The 23855-nt window shown below is 45.3% G+C and overlaps 2 protein-coding genes across 2 annotated transcripts; both read left to right on the top strand.

The window, feature by feature from the left end:
* Positions 1–2550: 2550 nt before the first annotated feature.
* LOC140715649 (probable G-protein coupled receptor 139) lies at positions 2551–4793 on the top strand. The gene is made up of 2 exons (XM_073028012.1): positions 2551–2620; positions 3892–4793. The coding sequence occupies exons 1-2, from the start codon at positions 2551–2553 to the stop codon at positions 4791–4793; spliced, it is 972 nt and encodes a 323-aa protein (XP_072884113.1).
* Positions 4794–18544: 13751 nt separating this feature from the next.
* LOC140715648 (probable G-protein coupled receptor 139) lies at positions 18545–20735 on the top strand. The gene is made up of 2 exons (XM_073028011.1): positions 18545–18713; positions 19840–20735. The coding sequence occupies exons 1-2, from the start codon at positions 18545–18547 to the stop codon at positions 20733–20735; spliced, it is 1065 nt and encodes a 354-aa protein (XP_072884112.1).
* The last annotated feature ends 3120 nt before the right edge of the window (positions 20736–23855 follow it).

Here is a 23855-nt window from a genome sequence, read left to right as displayed (position 1 = left end):
GCCTGCAGCCTCAAGCCTCGACCCAAGCCTGCAGCCTCCAGCCTCGAGCCTCGACCAAAGCCTGCAGCCTCCAGCCTCGACCCAAGCCTGCAGCCTCGAGCCTCGACCCAAGCCTGCAGCCTCCAGCCTCGAGCCTCGACCCAAGCCTGCAGCCTCCAGCCTCGAGCCTCGACCAAAGCCTGCAGCCTGCAGTCTCGAGCCTCGACCCAAGCCTGCAGCCTGCAGCCTCGAGCCTCGACCCAAGCCTGCAGCCTCCAGCTTCGACCAAAGCCTGCAGCCTCAAGCCTCGACCCAAGCCTGCAGCCTCCAGCCACGAGCCTCGACCCAAGCCTGCAGCCTCCAGCCTCCAGCCTCGACCCAAGCCTGCAGCCTCCAGCCTCGACCCAAGCCTGCAGCCCCCAGCCTCGAGCCTCGACCCAAGCCTGCAGCCTCCAGCCTCGAGCCTCGACCAAATCCTGCAGCCTCCAGCCTCGACCCAAGCCTGCAGCCTCCAGCTTCGACACAAGCCTGCAGCCTCCAGCCTCGAGCCTCGACCCAAGCCTGCAGCCTCCAGCCTCGAGTCTCGACCCAAGCCTGCAGCCTCCAGCCTCGAGCCTCGACACAAGCCTGCAGCCTCCAGCCTCGAGCCTCGACCCAAGCCTGCAGCCTCCAGCCTCGAGCCTCGACCCAAGCCTGCAGCCTCCAGCCTCGAGCCTCGACCCAAGCCTGCAGCCTCCAGCCTCGAGTCTCGACCCAAGCCTGCAGCCTCCAGCCTCGAGCCTCGACCAAAGCCTGCAGCCTCCAGCCTCGAGCCTCGACCCGCCTGCAGCCTCCAGCTTCGACACAAGCCTGCAGCCTCCAGCCTCGAGCCTCGACCCAAGCCTGCAGCCTCCAGCCTCGAGCCTCGACCAAAGCCTGCAGCCTCCAGCCTCGCGCCTCGACCAAAGCCTGCAGCCTCCAGCCTCGACCCAAGCCTGCAGCCCCCAGCCTCGAGCTTCGACCCAAGCCTGCAGCCTCCAGCCTCGAGCCTCGACCCAAGCCTGCAGCCTCCAGCCTCGAGCCTCGACCAAAGCCTGCAGCCTCGAGCCTCGACCAAAGCCTGCAGCCTCCAGCCTCGACCCAAGCCTGCAGCCTCCAGCCTCGACCCAAGCCTGCAGCCTCGACCCTCGACCCAAGCCTCCAGCCTCGAGCCTCGACCCTCGACCCAAGCCTGCAGCCTCGAGCCTCGACCCTCGACCCAAGCCTGCAGCCTCGAGCCTCGAGCCTCGACCCTCGACCCAAGCCTGCAGCCTCGAGCCTCGACCCTCGACCCAAGCCTGCAGCCTCGAGCCTCGACCCTCGACCCAAGCCTGCAGCCCTCAAGTCCCTAGTCAAGCCTCGTCACGTCCTCTCCTGGGTTTAGGGGTCCGAGCAAGAGGCAAGACCCAGGTTCTGGGTCCTTCTCCAGTCTCGGGCTCAGAGTTCCTTCCAGGGTCCTTGTTCCCAATCCCTCGTCCTGGTCCTGCTACCCTGCCTAGACTGCATCCCGTCCTGATCTTGGGTTCCATCTCGTCCTGTTTCCGGGACTCCAGTGTCTGTGTCCTGCAGTTGGGTCCTGATTCGACACCCGACTTATGACAGAGCGTTGAAGCCAATCGAATATTGAAAGGCATAGATACAGTAGGTGTGGAGAGGATGTTTCAGAACATAAGGATGTCCCTTTAGAACAGAGATGAGGACGAATTTCTTTAGACAGAAGGAGATGAATCTCTGGGACTTATTGCCACAGATGGCTGCGGAGGACAAGATTTAAGGTAAGTTAAGCAGATGCTAATAGATTCTTAATTAATCAACGGAGAAGGCATGAGAACCGTGTTGAGAGGGTTAATAAATCAGCCATGATGGAATGGCGGAGCAGACTCGACGGGCTGAATGGCCTAATTCTGCTTCTTTCTCATATGAGTTTATGGTACTTTTGAATTGAGTTCCTATCACATGATTGGCTGATTGGATATTTATATTAACAAGGAAGTCTACAGATGTACCTAATAAAGAAGAGGCCACTATGTGTATGTATACATTAAATATATAAAATATATATACGTATAAAAATATATATAATATCCATTTTATACATATAATGCATCAGTATGATTTGAATAATTGTCATATAAAGTCATACCCGTGTGTTCAAAATGTCAAGGTCGGGAAAGTGTTAAATATTGAATTTTGAGGGTTTGAAAATGTAGACAATATCTTCCCCCCCCCCCCCACACCCACCCCAACCGCCATCTCATCAGAAAGCAAAAGGAATTGCATCAATTTCCAAATTTGCGAAGTCACCCTAATTGGGTTGTTACCAAATCTGTTTGCTCGTTAGCTGCTAGCTGTGGTAATTAGGACGTCGGCCATTATGTTTGCTCAGCGACTGCATCTTAAATTAATGTCATTCCACGTGATTGAATTGTAAACAACATGACCTTATTTAACTGACTTTCGGTGTTGAACACCCCAAGTATATTAACAACTCATTTCAAAAACAACAAAAGCGCGGCTGTTGTTAGGAACGGGTCTCGCAAACCCTCGCGGAAAATGCACGCCCCTCCCAGAGGCTTGGTGTACGCAATTTATTACACGGCTCTTGCAGTGATCGCGGTTCCAGGTAATGCACTTCTTAATAATTAAAGTCTGAATTGTTAATTCTGATGGTCTTGTGGTCTTTATGAATTGAATTCCTGCCACATAATTGGCTGAGCAGATATTTGAATTAACGAGCAAGTCTACGTGTGTGTGTATTTGCAAAAGATTTCGCACACAGTATCTACTAAGTGTTTACCAATATTACTTAAAATTTAAGACTCTCAGATATTGCTGTTTCAAAAGCAAACTGAATTGGAGATGAATGTCCTTCCAGCATGTGTCCCGAATCAAATCAAAATCAAACCACGAAAGAAAGGGCATATAAAACAGTTTACATGATTGCGAAAGCGTCTTACGTACCCCTGCTATATATATGTGCCTAGGACCTTTGCACAGTACTGTTCATAATGTATAAATATGACTTGTACATTAAGGTATATAAATTCATACCGCTCTGTTTGACGTTACAAGGTCTATAAGAACGGCATGACAATGTGTAGGGAGTAGGGAATGATAAGTGTAGTCTAACTGAATTACTTTAAGGCAGTTAACTGGACGAATTTCTTGACACAGTAAACGTGTAACAGAAACTTTAGCAGTGAAAAAAGTAATTAAGTCACGTTTTTTAAATTGCTGATCCTCCACAGCACGTGTAACAACTGTGGAAAAAGTTCACTGTCTCTACCACGCTATACTACTGTTTGATCCAAATTGTAAGTCTATTTATCCACGGATACTGCAATATTTAGGACGAACGCCGACATCTTCTAAAGCTGATTACCCGAGCAGCAAATATTCTCTGTCTTAGACAGACGCAGAGTGTCGGGGTACATTGCATTAACGTGTGCTAATTTGAGTCAGATGGGAAGGAATTTCCTCCGATGACTCTGTCTTCCCTTTCAACCCTAGCCACAGTTCCTCCCTCTCCCCTCTGCCCTGGGCTGTCACTGTTGTAACGCTTGTTTATTTGCATTACTGTCACATTTCTGTCATCCTGAATCTGTCTGGCCACTCTCCTCTGATCTCCCTTATTAACAAAGCGTTCTTCCACTGAGACTGCCGCTGACTGGATGTTTATTTTTGTTGTTTCCCGAAATATTCGCTGTAAAAGCTAGACTCTAGAATTCCCAACCTAGGATCCACGGGCCACTTGCTCAATGGTAAAGAAGCTATAGACGTTTGTCACAGAGTTTTGGTGACATGCCGAAACGACAGAAACTTCTGAGTTTAAGATTCTGAATAACATCTGCTCCATGTATGTTCTGTCACTAATCTCCAATGTTTCTCCCACAGTTAATATAGTGGCGATTGTGATCCTGTCCCGAGGAAACTGTGGTCTGTCCAGATGTATCAGCCGGTACCTCGTGTCCATGGCGGCGACGGATCTTCTGGTAATCATCACCGCCGTGATACTAAACCGACTTCCCGCTATTTATTTCCCCGGTAGTTTCCTCTCCATCACACCCGTGTGCAGTTTCAGCATTGCAGTAATTTACGCCGCCAGGGACAGTTCGGTTTGGCTGACGGTCATGTTCACCTTTGACCGATATGTCGCCATCTGCTGGCAGAAACTCAAAGCAATGTATTGCACCCACAGAACCGCTAGCATCGTTGTCTTTGTCGTCTGTACTTTGGCTTGCGTGATCAACATTCCCTGGTACTTTTTGCACGAACCAATCTACGTCGTTGACAAGGTGCCCTGGTATTGCAAACGGAGGGATATCCGATATTCTGTTCTGCTGTGGACGATATTTGATTGGACCGATCGCGCTCTGACGCCTTGCCTCCCGTTCCTGCTTATTCTCTCGTTCAACGCTCTGACTGTTAGGCACATTCTGGTGGCCAGTCGGGCCCGTAGGAGACTCCGCAGTTGCCCCGCAGGAGAAAAACAAAGCGACCCGGAGATGGAAAGCCGCAGGAAGTCGATCGTGCTGCTGTTTGCAATCTCGGGATGTTTCATCCTTCTGTGGATGCCCTATGTTATTCAATTCTTTGTAGAGCGATTTCAAGTTGGTTATACAGTTAATGGGTACAAGGATCCCAGATTCATTCTGATGGAAAGTGCCAATGTGTTTCAGATGTTAAGCTGCTGCACAAACACATTTATCTACGCAGTGACTCAAAACAAATTCCGGAAAGAGTTGAAGGTTCTGATGAAATTTCCGCAGAACATTGCATGTTTGTTGGCTAAGTAGACGATATAGCAGGTTCCTGCAATAGAAAAACTGTAAAAATGAATAGTCGAAAATTAAATGTGTCAACTTGTTCTGTTTAGACCACAAATAAATGTTGCTCGAAACTCAAGACATAATATGAATTACACATTATCCTGTCATTGTGCATTGGAAATCATTATTGAACCTAAAGAATTGTTTAATAGTCTGTGTTCTTTTGTAGAGAACGCAGATGTCGACGACCTCCTATTACCCCTACACTCCGCTTCCCGCAGGGATCGGTCTCACCGTGATTTCCTTGTGAATTCGTCCCACCCCACTGGTCTCCCTCTCGCACTTACCCCTGTACGTGGAAGAAGTGCTACACATGCCCATACACTTCTTCCCGCATCAGCATTCAAAGCCCCAAACATCCCTCCCCGGTGAGGCGACATTTCACCTGCGAGTCTGCTGGAGTCATCGACTGTACCCGATGCTCTAACTACAGCTTCCTCTACATCGGAGCACGACGTAGATTGAGGGGCCGATCACTGCGTCGACAGTAAACAGAGTTTCCCGGTGGACAACCAGTTTAACTCCACTCCCCATTCCAATTCGGGCGGCGATCAATTGCTTCCTCGAGAGCCACGATGAGGCCACTCTCAAGTTGCAGAAGCAGCACCTCATATTCCGTCTGCATAGCCTCCCGATTGAAGGCGTGAACATCGATTTCTCGAAATTTCGATGCTCTCTCCTGATTTCCCAGTCTAGTTTCCCTCTCCCCTCCGCTTCTCCTCACCTGCCCGTCAGGTCCCTCTTCTGCTCTTCCTCCTTCCCGTGGTCCACTCTCCTCTCCTATCAAATTCTTTCTTCCTCAGCCTTTTACCTTTTCCACCTATCACCTCTCAATTTCTTACTCCATCCACGTCCCCTACAGTTGAGTTCATGTAACACCTTCTAGCTGGTACTCATTTCCCTCCCCCACCTTCTTATTCTTGCTTCTTTTCCCTTCCTCGTCAGTCCTTGTAAGGGTCCACGCCTAATGAACAGCCGGACATAGCGTTGGAGGAAACACCATGTGAGACTCTGGGAGCTTAGCCACCCAGATTTGCCTCAGAACTGCACACGGTACTTCCTCTGCAATCTGTATAAGGTACATGAACCTAGTGATGCTTTGCCTCACTTCCGTAGACTCTCTGACCATCCCCTGAGTAAATACAGAGGCAACAAAAATATTTAAAATCTACCCCATCTGTTTTGGCTCCGCGCATGGATTACCAGTCTGATCTTCCAGAGGACGAATTTTGCCCTTTGCAATCGGTTTGCTCTTACTATATCTGCAGAATGTCTTAGGGTTGTCTTTACTTTGTCTGTTAGGGAAACTTCATGCCTTCGTTTATCCCTCCTGATTTCTTTCTTAAGTTCTCTCTGGGATCTCTTGTACTGCGCTGTCATACGTAAAGTGTACTGGGCGGCAGTAAGGCGTTCACAAGTCTCACAGCATTGCAAGAAGCATTTACCCAGCCTGACAGTGTTTATTCTTATACTGTGGTAACTTCTGCCTGACGGTAGGAGGTTGAAGAGATTGTGAAAACAATGAGACGGGTCATTGACAAAGCTGAGGGCTCTACGAAAGCAACGCTTCTGATGCGCACCCTGGATGGCCACAAGTTGGCGATTAAGAGTTACAACAATAAACTATATTTGGACATAGTGAAGTAATTAAGAGTTGCTCAGTTGTCCTCGCGGTCGATGACGAATTCGTGTTCTAATGTCAAAAGGAGGCAGTTGATGTGCGTGCAGCAAACTGCTAAAGTTTGCTAAGGAGCGATGTGAAGAAGAGTACAGTAGTTGAAATCTCTTCCTGTATAACATTATACCGGGGGATAGTGTCAGACACCTTAGCGTGTCAATTCGACCTTTGTTTAATGAACCGTCTAACAACACAGCATACAAATCCTACGCATTCTACAGATTCACCACTCTGCCTAAAGAAATTCCGCCTCATTTCTATTCTAAAATGACGGCCTCCATTCTGACGCTGTGTCCTCTAGTCAAACACCTCCGCTATAGGAAACATGCTATCCACATCCACTCCACCAAGGCTTTTAATCATTCGACGTTTCAATTACGTAACCCCTCATTCTACTGAATTCCAATGAATACAGACATAGAGCCAGCAAACGCTTTTCATGTAACAAGCCGTTTAATCCTGGAGACACTGTCCTGAATCTTCTTTGAACTCTCTTTAGTTTTAACACATCCATACTTGGCTAAGTGGCCCTGAAATGCTCACAATACTCCAAATGAGGCCTCCCCGGTGCTTTATAAAGTCTTGACATCATATTCCCTGCTTTTATATTTTAGTCCTCTTTAAAGGAATGTTAACATCGTATTAGCCTTCCTCACGACAAACCCAACTTGCTAATTAACTATTAGGGAATCCTGCATACTGACACCCAAAACCTTTGCGCTTCAGAATTTTGTACTTTCTCTTCATTTAGAAACTAGTGAACCCTTTCAATTCGTAAGAGGCCAAAAACTGCTCCCAGTAATTCAATGCAATCTAACCAATGGCTTCTAACTCTTCAGCGTGACATCGCTGCTTCCGGATTCAATTCATTTCAAAATGAATACTGACATTGCATCTGCCTTCCTTACCACGACTCAGAATAAAAGTTGACCTGTGTGGAATCTTCATGAGGACTCCCAAGGCTCTTTGAATCATAGAAGCATAGAAACATAGAAAATAGGTGCAGGAGTAGGCCATTCGGCCTTCGGCCCTTCGAGATTGCACCGCCATTCAGTATGATCATGGCTGATCATCCAACGCAGAACACTGTACCTGCTTTCTCTCCATACCCCCTGATCCATTTAGCCACAAGGGCCATATTTAACTCCCTCTTAAATATAGCCAATGAGCTGTCCTAATCTGTTTCCTGTGGCAGCGAATTCCACAGATTGACCACTCCTTGTGTGAAGACGTTTTTCCTCATCTCGGTCCTAAAAGGCTTCCCCTTTATCCTTAAACTGTGACCCCTCGTTCTGGACTTCCCCAACATCGTGAACAATCTTCCTGCATCTGGCCTGTCCAATCCCTTTAGAATTTTATACGTTTCAATAAGATTCCCACTCAATCTTTTAAATTCCAGTGAGTATAAGCCTAGTCGATCCAGTCTTTCTTCATATGAAAGTCCTGCCTTTCCAGGAATCAATCTAGTGCACCTTCTTTGTACTCCCTGTATGGCATGAATGTATTTCCTCAGATTAGGGGACTAAAACTACACACAATACTCTAGGTGCGCTCTCACCAAGGCTTTGTAAAACTGCAGTAGAACCTCCCTGCTCCTATACTCGAATCCTTTTGCTATGAATGCCAGCATACCTTTCACCTTTTTCACCACCTGCTGTACCTGCATGCCCACCTTCAATGACTGGTGTACAATGACACCCAGGTCTCGTTGCACCTCCCCTTTTCCTAATCGGCCACAATTCAGTAATAATCTGTTTTCCTGTTCTTGCCACCAAAGTGGATAACCTCACATTTGTCCACATTAAATTGCATCTGCCATGAAGTTGCCCACTCACCTAACCTATCCAAGTCACCCTGTATCCTTTTAGCATCCTTCTCACTGCCGCCCAGCTTCGTGTTATCCGCAAACTTGGAGATGCTGCATTTAATTCCCTCGTCTAAATCATTAATATACATTGTAAACAACTGGGATCCCAGCACTGAGCCTTGCGGTACCCCACTAGTCACTGCCTGCCATTCTGAAAAGATTCCATTTATTCCCACTCGTTGCTTCCTGTCTGACAAACAATTCTCTATCCACGTCAAAACCATACACCCAATACCGTGGGCTTTAAGTTTGCACACTAATCTCCTGTGTGGGACCTTGTCAAAAGCATTTTGAAAATCCGAATATACCACATCCACCGGTTCTCCCTTATCCACTCTACTAGTTACATCTTCAAAAAATTCTATAAGATTCGTCAGACATGATTTTTCTTTCACAAATCCATGCTGACTTTGTCCGATGATTTCACCTCTTTCCAAATGGGCTGTTATCACATCTTTGATAACTGACTCTAGCATTTTCCCCACTACCGATGTTAGGCTAACCGCACTATAATTCCCCGGTTTCTCTCTCCCTCCTTTTTCTAAAAAGTGGGGTTACATTAGCCACCCTCCAATCCTCAGGAACTAATCCAGAATCTAAAGAGTTTTGAAAAATTATCACTAATGCATCCATTATTTCTTGGGCTACTTCCTTAAGCACTCTGGGATGCAGATCATCTGGCCATGGGAATTTATCTGCCTTTTCTTCGATTTACCTAACACCACTTACCTACTAACATGTATTTCCCTCAGTTCCTCCATCTCACTAGACCCTCGGTCCCCTGCTATTTCCAGAAGATTATTTATGCCCTCCTTAGTGAAGACAGAACCAAAGTAGTTATTCAATTGGTCTGCCATGTCCTTGTTCCCCATGATCAATTCACCTGTTTCTGACTGTAAGGGACCTACATTTGTCTTAACCAATCTTTATCTTTTCATATATCGATAAAAGATTTTACAGTCAGCTTTTATGTTCCCTGGCAGCTTTCTCTCATCATCTTTTTTCCCTTTCCTAATTATGCCCTTTGTCCTCCTCTGCTGGACTCTGAATTTCTCTCAGTCCTCAGGTGTGCCGCATTTTCTGGCTAATTTGCATGTTTCTTCTTTGGACTTGATACTATCCCTAATTTCCCTTGTCAGCCACGGGTGCACTACCTTCCCTGGTTTATTCTTTTGCCCAAGTGGGATGAACAATTGTTGTAGTTCATCCATGCTATCTTTAAATGCTTGCCATTGCATATCCACCGTCAACCCTTAATGTATCATTTGCCAGTTTATCTTAGCTAATTTACGTCTCATACCTTCAAAGTTACCCTTCTTTAAGTTCAGAACCTTTGTTTCTGAATTAACTATGTCATTCTCCATCTTAATGAAGAATTCCACCATATTATGGTCACTCTTACCCAAGGGGCCTCGCACGATAAGATTGCTAACTAACCCTTCCTCATTGCTCAGTACCCAGTCTCGAATGGCCTGCTCTCTAACTGGTTTCTTGACATGTTGGTTCAGAAAACCATCCCGCATACATTCCTTGAAATCCTCTTCCTCAGCACCCTGAACAATTTGTTTCACCCGATCTATATGTAGATTGAAGTCACCCATTATAACTGCTGTCCCTTTATCGCACACTTTTCTAATTTCCTGTTTAATGCCATCCCCAACCTCACTACTACTGTTAGGTGGCCTGTACACAACTGCGACCAGCGTTTCCTGCCCCTTATTGTTATGCAGCTCTACCCATATCGATTCCACATCCTCCAGGCTAATGTCCTTCCTTTCTATTGAGTTAATCTCCTCTCTAACCAGCAACGCTACCCCACCTCCTTTTCTTTCCTGTCTATCCCTCCTGAATATTGAATATCCCTGAATGTTGAGCTCCCATCCTCGGTCACCCTGGAGCCATATGTCATATTCATTAATAACTATCTGCACATTTAATTCGTCCACCTTGTTACGAATGCTCCTCGCATTGACACACAAAGCCTTCAGGCTTGTTCAGGCTAATCCTCTTAGCCCTTATACAATTATGTTGAAAAGTGGCCCTTTTTGATTTTTGCACTGGATTTGCCTGCCTGTCACTTTTACTTTTCATCTTATTACTTTTTGCTTCTACCCTCATTTTACACCCTTCTGTCTCTCTGCACTTGTTCCCATCCCCCTGCCACATTACTTTAAATCCTCCTGAACAGCAGTAGCAAACACTCCCCCTAGGACATTGGTTCCAGTCCAGCCCAGGTGCAGGCCGTCCTATTTGTACCGGTCCCACCTCCCCCAGAACTGGTTCCAATGCCCCAGAAATTTGAATCCCTCCCCCTTGCACCATTTTTCAAGCCGCATATTTATCTGAAATATCCTCCTATTTCTACTCTGACTAGCACGTGACACTGGTAGTAATCCTGAGATTATTACCTTTGTGGTCTTACTTTTTAGTTTATCTCCTAACTCCCTAAATTCACCTTGTAGGACCTCATCCCGTTTTTTACCTATATCGTTGGTACCTATGTGCACCACGACCACTGGTTGTTCACCCACCCACTCCAGAATGTCCTGCAGTCGCTCAGAGACATCCTTGACCCTTTCACCAGGGAGGCAACATACCCACCTGGAGTCTCGTTTGCGGCCGCAGAAACGCCTATCTATTCCCCTTACAATCGAATATCCTATCGCTATAGCTCTCCCACTCCTTTTCCCTCCCTCCTGTGCCGCACAGCCACCCATGATGCCAGGAACTCGGCTGCTGCTGCCTTCTCCTGATGAGACAACATACTCAAAAGTAGCCGAAACTGTATATCTGTTTAAGAGGTCTTTGGTTTTAGAATTTTCTCCCCATTTAGAAAGTAGTGTACGCCTTTATTGCTTCTTCCAAAGTCTATGGCCATGCAAGTCCCTCACTATATTCCATCTGCCACTTCGCTGCCTATTCTCTTAATCAAACAAAGCTGTTCTGCAGACACCCTTTTCCTCAACACTACCATTCCCTCCACCTATCTTCATATCGTCAGCAAAACTGGCATCAAAGCCATCAATTCCATTATCCAAATCATTGATATATCACGTGAAAGGAAGCGGTCCCAACAGTGGCCCCATGTGGAACGTCACGAGCCACCTGCAGCCAACCAGATAAGGCAGCTTTCATTCCCATCTTTTCCTTCTGGCGGTCAGCCAACCTTCTATCCATTCTGGTAGCCTTCGCATAATACCGTGGGCTCTTATATTGGTATGTAGCCTCATGTGTAGCACATTGATAAAGGGTTTCTGCCAATCCAAATAAACATCATCCACTGTCTTCTTTATCTCCCCTGCCTGCTACTTCCTCCGAGAATGCTAATAGATTTCTTGGTTACCCCCTTGGGAAACGCTGGCTTATTTTATCATGCATCTCCAAGTACACAGAAATTTCGTTCTTATTAACAGATTCCAACAGCTTTCCAATCACAGAAGTCAGGCTAACTAGCCTATAATTTCTTTTCGTCTGTCTCTCTCCCTTTCGGACGAATGGAGAGACATTTGCAATTTTCTGTCCTCAGAAACCATTCCAGAATCTACTGATTCTTGGAAGATCATTTCCAATGCCTACACAAACTCTTCAGCTAATCTCTTTCTTAATACTGGGGTGTCGTCCATCCAGTCGAGGTGACGTACCTGCCTTCAAACTTTTCAGCTTCCAAAGCACCTTCTTCTTATAAGAAACAAAGACAATCACTTCTGTCCCCTGACACTCTTGCATTTCTGGCAATCTGCTAGTGACTTCCACAGTGGAGACTAACACAAAATTAGCCACGGAGGAAGTATTCATTTTGAAATAAATAGAATACAGAAGCAGCGATGTGATTCTGAAGATTTAGATGTCATTCCTTAGAGTGGAGAACCAAGCTGGCTCCCCTCGTGTTCAGTTGTAACCCGTCCTTTTTTATAAAGTTATATTTTTTCCCAGAAGAAATCCCAATGCTCCTGAAATCTGAAACTCCGCTGCCTGCACTATTTCTCCAGCTACGCATTCGCCTGCCAAATCATCCTATTCCTACCTGCAGTGGAGCGTGCCACAGGCAGCAATCCAGAAGTTGCTACCCTGGAGGTCCTGCTTTTCAACTCTCTACCTAACTCCCAATTTTCTGTCTTCATGAACTCCTTCCTTTTCCTCCCTATATTCTTCTTACCAAATATGCACAACGACTTCTGGCTGTTCGCCCCCCTCCCCCTTTAGAATGCCGCAGACACGATCCGACACGTTCCTGACAACGGCACAAGGAGGCAACATACCATCCAGGTGTGTCGCGTCCACGGAATCTGCTGTCTTTTCTTCTAATTATGAAATTCCCCGTCATTAGTGTACTCCTTTCACCCCGCTTCGTTTCTGCATCACAGAGCAAGACTCGGTGCCAGAGATTTGATCGCTGTGACTTTTTCTCAACAATATCGATAGCGGTTTACTTATTATTGAGGGAAACGGCCACGGGAGGACTCTGCATCAACTGCCTACTCCTTTCCCCACTCCTGACAGTCACCTGCCCTCTGCGACGTAGGTGTGATTACTTCCCTGTAGATCCTATCTATCACCTTTTCATTCTCCCGGTTGGGCGGGAGGTCATCCATTTCCTTAACAATATCTCTAAGGAAACGCAGCTTGCTGTACTTTATGTAGATGTAGCTATCGGGGATACTGGACTTTTCTCGAGGAACCTATTTGCTAACAGAAAGAAAAATAACATGGAAATCAATGTCACCTCTGAAGGGCCTTTCCTTCTCGTCAATGTTTGCGGAGCTTTTTTTAATCTGGGCCTGTACTCGTTGGAGTTTAGCAGAATGAGAGGGAACCTCATTGAAATCTATCGAATATTGCAAGACATAGATGCAGTGGGTCTGGAGAGGATGTTTCAGAACATAAGGCTGTCCCTTTAGAACAGGGATGAGGACGAATTGAACTGAACTGAACTGGAGACGAATGTCCTTCCATCATGTGTCCCGAATCAAATCAAAATTAACGCACGAAGCAAACGGCATATGAAACAGCTTACATGGTTGCGAAAACGTCTTACGTACCCCAAATATATATTTGTGCCTAAGACCTTTGCACCGTACAGTTCATAATGTATAAATATGACTTATACATTGTTATATAAATTCATACCGCTCTGTTTGACATTACAAGGTCTATAAGAAAGGCATGACAATGTGTAGGGGGTAGGGAATGATAAGGGTGATCTAACTGCAGTACTTTGAGGCAGTTAACTCAACGAATTTTTGATACAGTTATCGTGTAACAGTTGATTACCTGGGTGCATTGCATTAACGCGTAGTTTTCTGAGTCAGATGCGAAAGAATTTCTTTCAATTATTCTGTGTCTTTCCTTTCACTCCCTAGCCAGAGTTCTTCCCCTCTCTCCACTCCCCTGGGCTGTCACTGTTCTAACGCTTGGTTATTTGCTTTACTGTCTCATTTCTGTCAGCCTGTACCTGTCTGGCCACTCTCCTCTGATCTCCCTTATTAACAACGCGTTCTCCCACTGAGACTGTCGCTGGCTGGATGATTATTTTTGTTGTTTCTCGAAATATTCGCTGAAAAAGCTAGACGCTGGAATTCTTAACCTAAGATCCACGGACCACTTGCTCAATAGTATTTATCCATTGCATGAAAAAGATTGGAGACATCTGTTCTAGAGCGTGTTGTGCGTGAAACCCCGAGGAGATCAGCAGTTTCTCAGATACTCAAACCACCGCCAATCAATCCACGGTCAAAGTCACTTAGATCACACTTCTTCCCCATTCCGATGTTTGGCCTGAAACACAACTGAACCTCTTGACGATGTCTGCATGCTTTTCATGCTTTGAGTTGCTGCAACTTGAACAACGAGCTGGTGTATAGGTGCTCCTAATGAAATGGGCATTGAGTACATTTTTGATTATCGTGTGTTAATGAATCAAGCCCAGAATGTTTTTTTTTCTGTACTCGTCTTAGTTCCTGGGCATTGGGTTTCCCATACCGATCGTAATGCAACCAGTTTGGATTATCTCAATTGTAAAGCATCTATAGACGTTTCTCACAGAGTTTCGGTGACATACCGAAATGACAGAAACTTCTGAGATTAAGCTTCTGCATAACACCTGCTCCATGTGTGTTCTGTCACTAATTTCCAATGTTTCTCCCACAGTCAATATAGTGGCGATTGTGATCCTGTCCCGAGGAAACTGTGGTCTGTCCAGATGTATCAGCCGATACCTCGTGTCCATGGCGGCGACGGATCTTCTGGTAATTCTCACCGCCGTGATACTAAACCGGCTTCCCGCTATTTATTTCCCCGGTAGTTTCCTCTCCATCACACCAGTGTGCAGGTTCAGCATTGCAGTAATTTACGCCGCCAGGGACAGTTCGGTTTGGTTAACGGTCACATTCACCTTTGATCGATATGTCACCATCTGCTGGCAGAATCTCAAAGCAAAGTATTGCACCCACAGAACCGCTGGCATAGTTGTCTCTACCGTCTGTACTTTGGCCTGCGTGATCAACATTCCCTGGTACTTTATGCACGAACCAGTCTACGTCGTTAACAACGTGCCCTGGTATTGCAAACGGCGGGATATCCGTTATTCTTTTCTGCTGTGGACAATATTTGATTGGACCGATCGCATTCTGACTCCTTGCCTCCCGTTCCTGCTTATTCTGTCGTTCAACACTCTGACTGTCAGGCACATTCTGGCAGCCAGTCGGGCCCGTAGGAGACTCGGCAGTTGCCCCACGGGGGAAAGACAGAGCGACCCGGAGATGGAAAGCCGCAGGAAGTCGATCGTCCTACTCTTTGCAATCTCGGGATGTTTCATCCTTCTGTGGATGCCGTATGTTGTTCAATTCTTTGTAGGTTATACAGTTAATGGCTACAACGACCCCAGATTTATCCTGATGGAAAGTGCCAATGTGTTTCAGATGCTGAGCTGCTGTACAAACACGTTTATCTACGCAGTGACTCAAAACAAATTCCGGAAAGAGTTGAAGGTTCTGATGAAATTTCCGCAGATCTTTGCACGTTCCTTGGCTAAGTAAAGGATGTAGCAGGTTCTTGCAAAAGAAAAACTTTAAAAATGAATAACCGAAAATTAACTATGTCAACTTCTTTTGTTTAAACCAAAAATAAATTTTGCTCGAAACTCTAGACTTAAGATGAATTACACATTATCCTGTGATTGTGCATTGGAAATCATTACTGAAACTAAAGAATTGTTTAATAGTCTGTTTTCTTTTGTAGAGATCTCAGATGTCTATGACCTGCCATTACCCCCACACTCCGCTTCCCGCACGGATCATTCTCACCGTGATTTCCTTATCAATTCGTCCCAACCCACTGGTGATTTCCTTATCAATTCGACCTACTCCTCGCACTTATCCCTGTGCGCGGAAGAAGTGCTACACATGCCCATTCAGTTCCTCCCGCATCACCATTCAAAACCCCAAACAGCCCTTCCCGGTGAGGCAACATTTCACTTGCGAGTCTGCCGGAGTCATCGACTGTACCCGAAGCGCTAACTACAGCTTCCTCTACATCGGGGCACGACGTAGATTGGGGGGCCGTTCACTGCGTCGGCAACAAACAGAGTTTCCCGGTGGCCAAACACTTTAGCTCCACTCCCCATTCCCATTCGGGCGGCGATCAATTGCTTCGTCGACAGCCACGATGAGGCCACTCTCAAGTTGCAGAAGCAGCACCTCATATTCCGTTTGAGTAGCCTCCAGATTGAAGGCGTGAACATCGATTTCTCTAACTTTCGGTGATCTCTCCTGATTTCCCAGTCTAGTTTCCCTCTTCCCTCCGCTTCTCCACACCTCCCCGTCACTTCCCTCTTTTGCCCTTCCTCCTTCCCGTGGTCCACTCTCCTATCCTATCAAATTCTGTCTTCCTCAGCCTTTTACTTTTTCCACCTATCACCTCTCAATTTCTTACTCCATCCACGTCCCCTACTCTTGAGTTCATGTAACACCTTCTAGCTTTTAATCCTTTCCCTCCCCCGCCTTCTTATTCTGGCTTCTTCTCCCTTCCTCTTCAGTCCTTGTTCGGGGCCTCGCCTAATGAAGAGCCTGACATAGTGTTGGAGGAAACACCATGTGAGACTCTGGGAGTTTAGCCACCCTGATTTGCCTCAGAACTGCAAACACCACTTCCTCTGCAATCTGTATAAGGTACGTGAACCTGGTGATGCTTTGCGTCACTTCCGTAGAATTTGTGATCATTCCCTGAGTAAATACAGAGGCAACAAAAATATTTAAGATCGGCCCCATCTGTTTTGGCTCCACGCATGGATTACCAGTCTGATCTTCTAGAGGACCAATTTTGTCCTTTGCAATCGGTTTGATCTTACTATATCTGTAGAATGCCTTAGGGTTGCCTTTACTTTGTCTGCTAGGGCAACTTCAGGCCTTCGTTTATCCCTCCTGATTTCTTTCTTAAGTGTTCTCTGGGATCTCTTGTACTGCGCTGTCATACGTAAAGTGTACTGGGCGGCAGCAAGGCGTTCACAAGTCTCACAGCATTGCAAGAAGCTTTTACCCAGTCTAACAGTGTTTATTCTTATACTGGGGTAACTTCTGCCTGAAGGTAAGAGGTTCAGGAGATTGTGGAAACAATGAGACGGGCCATTGACAACTCTGAGGGCTCTACCAAAGCAACGCTTCTGATGCGCACCCTGGATGCCCACAAGTTGGCGATTAAAAGTTACAACAATAAACTATATTTGGACATAGTGACGTAATTAAGAGTTGCTCAGTTGTTATCGCGGTCGGTGACGAATTCTTGTTCAAATGTCAAAAGGAGGCAGTTGATCTGCGTGCAGCAAACTGCTAAAGTTTGCAAAGGAGCGAGGTGAAGAAGAGTACAGTAGTTCTTCTAATTATAAAATTTCCCGTCATTAGTTACTCCTTTCACCCCGCTTCCTTTCTGCATCACAGAGCAAGACTCAGTACCAGACACTTGAACGCTGTGACTTTTTCTCAACAACATCCATAGCGGTTTACATATTATTGAGGGAAACGTCCACAGGGGGACTCGGCTCCTACTGCCTACTCCTTTCCCCACTCCTGACAGTCACCTGCTCTCTGCGACTTAAGGGTGACTACCTCCCCATAGATCCTATCTATCACCTTTTCATGGGCGAGAGGTCGTCCACTTCCTTAACAATGTCGCTAAGGAGATGCAGCTTGCTGTACTTTATGTAGATGTAGCTATCAGGGATACTGGACTTTTCTCGAGGAATATATTTACTAACAGAAAGAAAAATAACCTGGAAATCAATATCACCTCTAAAGGGCCTTTCCTTCCTGTCAATGTATGCGAAGCTTTTTTTAATCTGGGCCTGTACTCGTTGGAGTTTAGAAGAATGAGAGGGTACCTCATTGAAATTTATCGAAATTTCAAAGGCATAGATACAGTGGATGTGGAGAGAATGCTTCAGAACATAAGGATATCCCTTTAGAACAGAGATGAGGACGAATTTCTTTAGACAGAGGGAGAGGAATCTCTGGAAGTTATTGCCACAAACGGCTGCGAACGACAAGATTTAAGGTACGTTACGCAGATGTTAATAGATTCTTAATTAATCAACGGAGAAGGCATGAGAACCGAGTTGAGAGAGATTTAATAAATCAGCCATGATGAAATGGCTGAGCAGACTCGACGGGCTGAATGGCCTAATTCTGCTTCTTTCTCTTATGCGCTTATGGTACTTTTGAATTGAGTTCCTATCACATGATTGGCTGATTGAATATTTGCATTAACAAGCAGGTCTACAGATGTCCCTAATAAAGAAGTGGTCACTAAATGTATGTATACATTAAATGTATAAAAATAGATAATATTCATTTTATACATACAATGCATAAGTATGATTTGAATGATTGTCATATAAAGTCATACTAGTGTGTTCAACATAGCAAAACCGGAAAAGTATTATTTATTGAATTTTGAGGTTTAAAAATATACACAATACCTTCCACCCACCCCCACCACCATCTCATCAGAAATCAAAAAGAATTGCATGAATTTCCAAATTTGCGCAGTCACTCTAATTCGGTTGTCACCAACTCTGTTTGCTCGTTAGCTGCTAGCAATGGTAATTGAGACGTCGGCCATTATGTTTGCTCAGGGACTGCATCTTAAATTAATGTCATTCCACGTGATTGAACTGTAAACGACATGACCTTATTTAACTGGCATGCGGTGTTAAACACCAAGTATATCAACAACAAGAGCGCGGCTGTTGTTAGGAACAGGACTCGCAGACCATCGCGGAAAATGCACGCCCCTCCCAGAGGCTTGGTGTACGCAATCTATTACACGGCTCTTGCAGTGATCGCGGTTCCAGGTAATGCACTTCTTACTAATTAAATATTTGAGCTGTTAATTCTAATGCTCTTGTGGTCTTTTTGAATTGAATTCCTGCCACAGAATTGACTGAGCAGATATTTGAATTAACCACCAAGTCTGTGTGTGTGTGTGTGTGTGTGTGTGTGTGTGCGTGCGTGCGTGTGTGTGTGTGTGTGTGTGTGTGTGTGTGTGTGTGTGTGTGTGTGTGTGTGTTGTAATTTGCAAAAGAGTTCGCACGCAGTATCTACTGTTTACCAATATTAATTAGAATTTAAGACTCACAGGTATTGCTGTTTCAAAGGCAAACTGAATTGGAGATGAATGTCCTTCCAGCATGTGTCCAGAATCAAATCAAAATTAACGGACGAAGGAAACGACATATAAAACAGCTTACCTGGTTGCGAAAACGTCTTACGTACCCTAGCTATATATATGTGCCTACGACCTTTGCACAGTACTGTTCATAATGTATAAATATGACTTATACATTGTTATATAAATTCATACCGCTCTGTTTGACGTTAAAAGTCTACAAGAAAGGCATGACAATGTGTAGGGGGTAGGGAATGATAAGTGCGATCTAACTGAATTACTTTAAGGCAATTAACTGGACTAATTTCTTGACAAAGTTGACGTGTAACAGTTGATTACCTGAGGAGCAAATATTCTCTGCCTTAGATAGCCGCAGCGTGTCTGGGTGCATTGCATTCACGCGTAGTTATTTGAGTCAGATGAGAAGGAATTTTCCCCAATTATTCTGTGTCTTTCCTTTCACTCCCTAGCCACAGTTCTTCCCCCCTCTCCTCTCCCCTGGGCTGTCACTGTTCTAACGCGTGGTTATTTGCATTACTGACGCATTTTTGTCAGCCTGAATCTGTCTGGCCAATCTCCTCTGATCTGGCTTATTAACAAAGCGTTCTTCCACTGAGACTGCCGCTGAGTGAATGTTTCCCATACCGATAGTAATGCAACCAGTTTGGATTATCTCAATGGTAAAGCAGCTATAGACATTTGTCACAGAGTTTTGGTGACATGCCGAAATGACAGAAACTTCTGAGTTTAAGATTCTGATAACAACTGCTCCATGTACGTTCTGTCATTAATTTACAATGTTTCTCCCACAGTTAATATAGTGGCGATTGTGATCCTGTCCCGAGGAAACTGCGGTCTGTCCAGATGTGTCAGCCGATACCTCGTGTCCATGGCGGCGACGGATCTTCTGGTAATTATCACCGCCGTGATATTAAACCGAATTCCCGCTATTTATTTCCCCGGTAGTTTCCTCTCCATCACACCAGTGTGCAGTTTCAGCATTGCAGTAATTTACGCCGCCAGGGACAGTTCGGTTTGGTTAACGGTCACATTCACCTTTGATCGATATGTCACCATCTGCTGGCAGAATCTCAAAGCAAAGTATTGCACCCACAGAACCGCTGGCATAGTTGTCTCTACCGTCTGTACTTTGGCTTGCGTGATCAACATTCCCTGGTACTTTTTGTTCGAACCAATCTACGTCATTGACAACGTGCCCTGGTATTGCAAAAAGAGGGATGTCCGTTATTCTTTTCTGCTGTGGTCAATATTTGATTGGACCGATCGCGTTCTGACCCCTTGCCTTCCGTTCCTGCTTATTCTCTCGTTCAACGCTTTGACTGTTAGGCACATTCTGGTGGCCAGTCGGGCCCGTAGGAGACTCCGCAGTTGCCCCGCAGGAGAAACACAAAGTGACCCGGAGATGGAAAGCCGCAGGAAGTCGATCGTCCTGCTCTTTGCAATCTCGGGATGTTTCATCCTACTGTGGATGCCCTATGTTATTCAATTCTTTGTATTTCAAGTTGTTTATACGGTTGATGGCTACAGCGACCCCAAATTTATCCTGATGGAAAGTGCCAATGTGTTTCAGATGTTGAGCTGCTGCACAAACACGTTTATCTATGCAGTGACTCAAAACAAATTCAGGAAAGAGTTGAAGGTTCTGATGAAACTTCCGCAGACATTTGCACGTTCATTGGCTAAGTAGAGGATGTAGCAGGTTCTTGCAAAATAAAAGCTGTAAAAATGAATAACCGAAAATTAAATATGTCAACTTCTTCTGCTTAGATAGAATAAATCTAAACAATTGTGACGTCCGTCACAATAGACAGGACCTTCCTGTTGCCACCCACTTCAACTCTGCCTCTCATTCCCATCTAGATATATCCATACATGGCATCCTTTACTGCCATGATGAGGCCAAACTCAGGTTGGAGGAGCAACACCTCATCTACCGTCTGGATAGCCTCCAGCCTGGTGGTTTGACCATTGAATTCTCCAATTTCCGGTAATTCCCTCCCCCTTCCCCTATCCCAGGTGCTTCTCTGCCTCCCTCCCCTTTTAACTTTCTGCTCCTTTATCTCTACAGTTCTTTCATGCTTATCCCCTCCCCCCCCCCCTTTATCTTTCCTCTGATTGGTTTTCCACCTGGCGCCTCTAGCCTTTCCCCCTCCCCTATCTCTATTACTGGGCTTCGGCCCTCTCTTCGCCCTCATTCCCGATGAAGGGTCTCGGCCCGAAACGTTGGCTACTCTTTTTCTCATGGATGCTGCCTGACCTGCTGAGTTCTTCCAGCGTTGTGTACGTATTCTTTGATCCACAGCATCTGCAGTTATATTTTTGTGAAAAAATTTTTTAGATCGGCCATATCTGTTTTGGCTCCACGCATGGATTACCATTCGGATCTTCTAGAGGACCAATTTTGTCCTTTGCAATCGGTTTGATCTTACTATATCTGCAGACTGCGTTAGGGTTGTCTTTACTTTGTCTGCTAGGGTAACTTCAGGCCTTCGTTTTTCCCTCCCGATTTTTTTTTAAGTGCTCTCTGGGAACTCTTGTACTGCGCTGTCATACGTAAAGTGTACTGGGCGGCGGCAAAGCGTTCACAGGTCTCCCAGCATTGCAAGAAGCTTTTACCCAGCCTAACACTGTTTATTCCTATACTGTGGTAACTTCTGCCTGACGGTAGGAGGTTGAAGAGATTGTGGAAACAATGAGACGGGCCATTGACAACTCTGAGGGCTCTACGAAAGCAACGCTTCTGATGCGCACCCTGGATGCCCACAAGTTGGCGATTAAAAGTTACAACAATAAACTATATTTGGACATAGTGACGTAATTAAGAGTTGCTCAGTTGTCCTCGCGGTCGATGACGAATTCTTGTTCTAATGTCAAAAGGATGCAGCTGATGTGCGTGCAGCAAACTACTAAAGTTTGCAAAGCTGCGAGTGAAGAAGAGTACAGTAGTTGAAATCTCTTCCTGTATAACATAATGCTGGGGGATTGTGTCAGACACCTTAGCGTCTCAATTCGACTTTTGTTTAATGAACCGTCTAACAACACAGCACACAAATCCTACGCATTCTACAGATTCACCATTCTCTGCCTAAAGAAATTCCGCCTCATTTCTATTCTAAAATGACGACCTCCATTCTGACGCTGTGTCCTCTAGACAGACACCTCCACTATAGGAAACATACTATCCACATCCACTCCATCAAGGCTTTTAATCTTTCGACTTTTCAATTGCGTAACCCCTCATTCTACTGAATTCCTGTGAATACAGACCAAAAGCCATCAAAAACTTTTCATCTAACAAGCCGTTTAATCCTGGAGACACTGTCCTGAATTCTCTTTGAAACCTCTTTAGTTTGAACACATCCTTACTTGGCTAAGTGGTCCAGAAATGCTCACAATACTCCAAATGAGGCCTCCCCGGTGCTTTATAAAGTCTTGACATCATATTCCCTGCTTTTAAATTCTAGTCCTCTTGAAATGAATGTTAACATCGTATTAGCCTTCCTCACGACAAACTCAACCTGCAAATTAACTATTAGGGAATCCAGCATACTCACTCCCAAAATCTTCGCGCTTCAGAATTTTGTACTTTCTCTTCATTTACAAATTAGTGAACCCTTTCAATTCGTAACAGGACCAAATCTGCTCCCAGTACTTCAATTCAATCTAACCAATGTCTCCTAAATCTTCAGCATTACATCGCTGCTTCCGTATTCCATTCATTTCAAAATAAATACTGACTTTGCATCTGCCTTCCGTACCTCGACTCAGAATAAAAGTTAACCTGGTCGAATCTTCATGAGGGCTCCCAAGTCTCTTTGCATCTTTGGGTTTTAGAATTTTCTACCCATTTAGAAAATGGTGTATGCCTTTATTGCTTCTGCAAAAGTCTATGGCCATGCATATCCCTCACTATATTCCATCTGCCACTTCGCTGCCAATTCTCTTAATCAACCAAAGCTGTTCTGCAAACACCCATTTTTCCTCAACACTACCATTCGCTCCACCTATCTTCATATCGTCAGCAAAACTGGCATCAAAGCCATCAATACCATTATCCAAATCATTGACAGATAAAATGAAAAGAAGCGGGTCCCAACAGTGTCCCCATGTGGAACGTCACGTGCCACCTGCACCCAACCGATAAGGCAGCTTTCATTCCGATCTTTGCCTTCCGACGGTCAGCCAAGCTTCTATCCATTTTGGTACCCTTCTCATAATACCGTGGACTCTTATTTTGGTATGTATCCTCATGTGCAGCACATTGATAAAGTGCTTCTGCCAATCCAAATAAACATCCACTGTCTTCTTTGTCTCCCCTGCCTGCTATTTCCTCAGCGAATGCCAATAGATTTCTTAGCTACCCCTTTGGGAAAACTTGGCCTATTTTATCATGCGTCCCCAAGTACACAGCAATTTCGTTCTTATCAACAGATTCCAACATCTTTCCAACCACAGAAGTCAAGCTAACTGGCCTATAATTTCTTTTCGTCTGTCTCTCTCTCTCTCTTTTGAACGAATGGAGAGATGTTTGCAATTTTCTGTGTCTAGAATCTATTCCAGAATCTAGTGATTCTTGAAAGATCGTTTCTAATGCCTACACAATCTCTTCAGCTAATCTTTCTTAATAATGGGGGTGTCATCCATCTAGTCGAGGTGACGTATCTGCCTTCAAACTTTCAATTTCCCAAACACCTTCTGCTTACAAGAAACAAGGACAATCACTTCTGTCCGCTGACACTCTTGCATTACTGGCAATTTGCTCGTGACTTCCACAGTGGAAACTAACGCAAAATTAGCCATGAAGGAA

Source organism: Hemitrygon akajei, chromosome 24, assembly GCF_048418815.1.
Source record: "Hemitrygon akajei chromosome 24, sHemAka1.3, whole genome shotgun sequence".
NCBI classification, from domain to species: domain Eukaryota; kingdom Metazoa; phylum Chordata; class Chondrichthyes; order Myliobatiformes; family Dasyatidae; genus Hemitrygon; species Hemitrygon akajei.
The sequence above is the reverse complement of the archived record's forward strand: the minus strand, read 5'-3'. Positions and strand labels throughout refer to the sequence as shown.

Bases quoted from the DNA above. Each gene is read 5' to 3' on its own strand.
- LOC140715648 (XM_073028011.1), top strand. From the start codon at position 18,545: ATGACCTTATTTAACTGGCATGCGGTGTTAAACACCAAGTATATCAAC. The intron at 18,714-19,839 runs GTAATGCACTTC...TTTCTCCCACAG, and splicing joins TGCAGTGATCGCGGTTCCAG to TTAATATAGTGGCGATTGTG.
- LOC140715649 (XM_073028012.1), top strand. From the start codon at position 2,551: ATGCACGCCCCTCCCAGAGGCTTGGTGTACGCAATTTATTACACGGCT. The intron at 2,621-3,891 runs GTAATGCACTTC...TTTCTCCCACAG, and splicing joins TGCAGTGATCGCGGTTCCAG to TTAATATAGTGGCGATTGTG.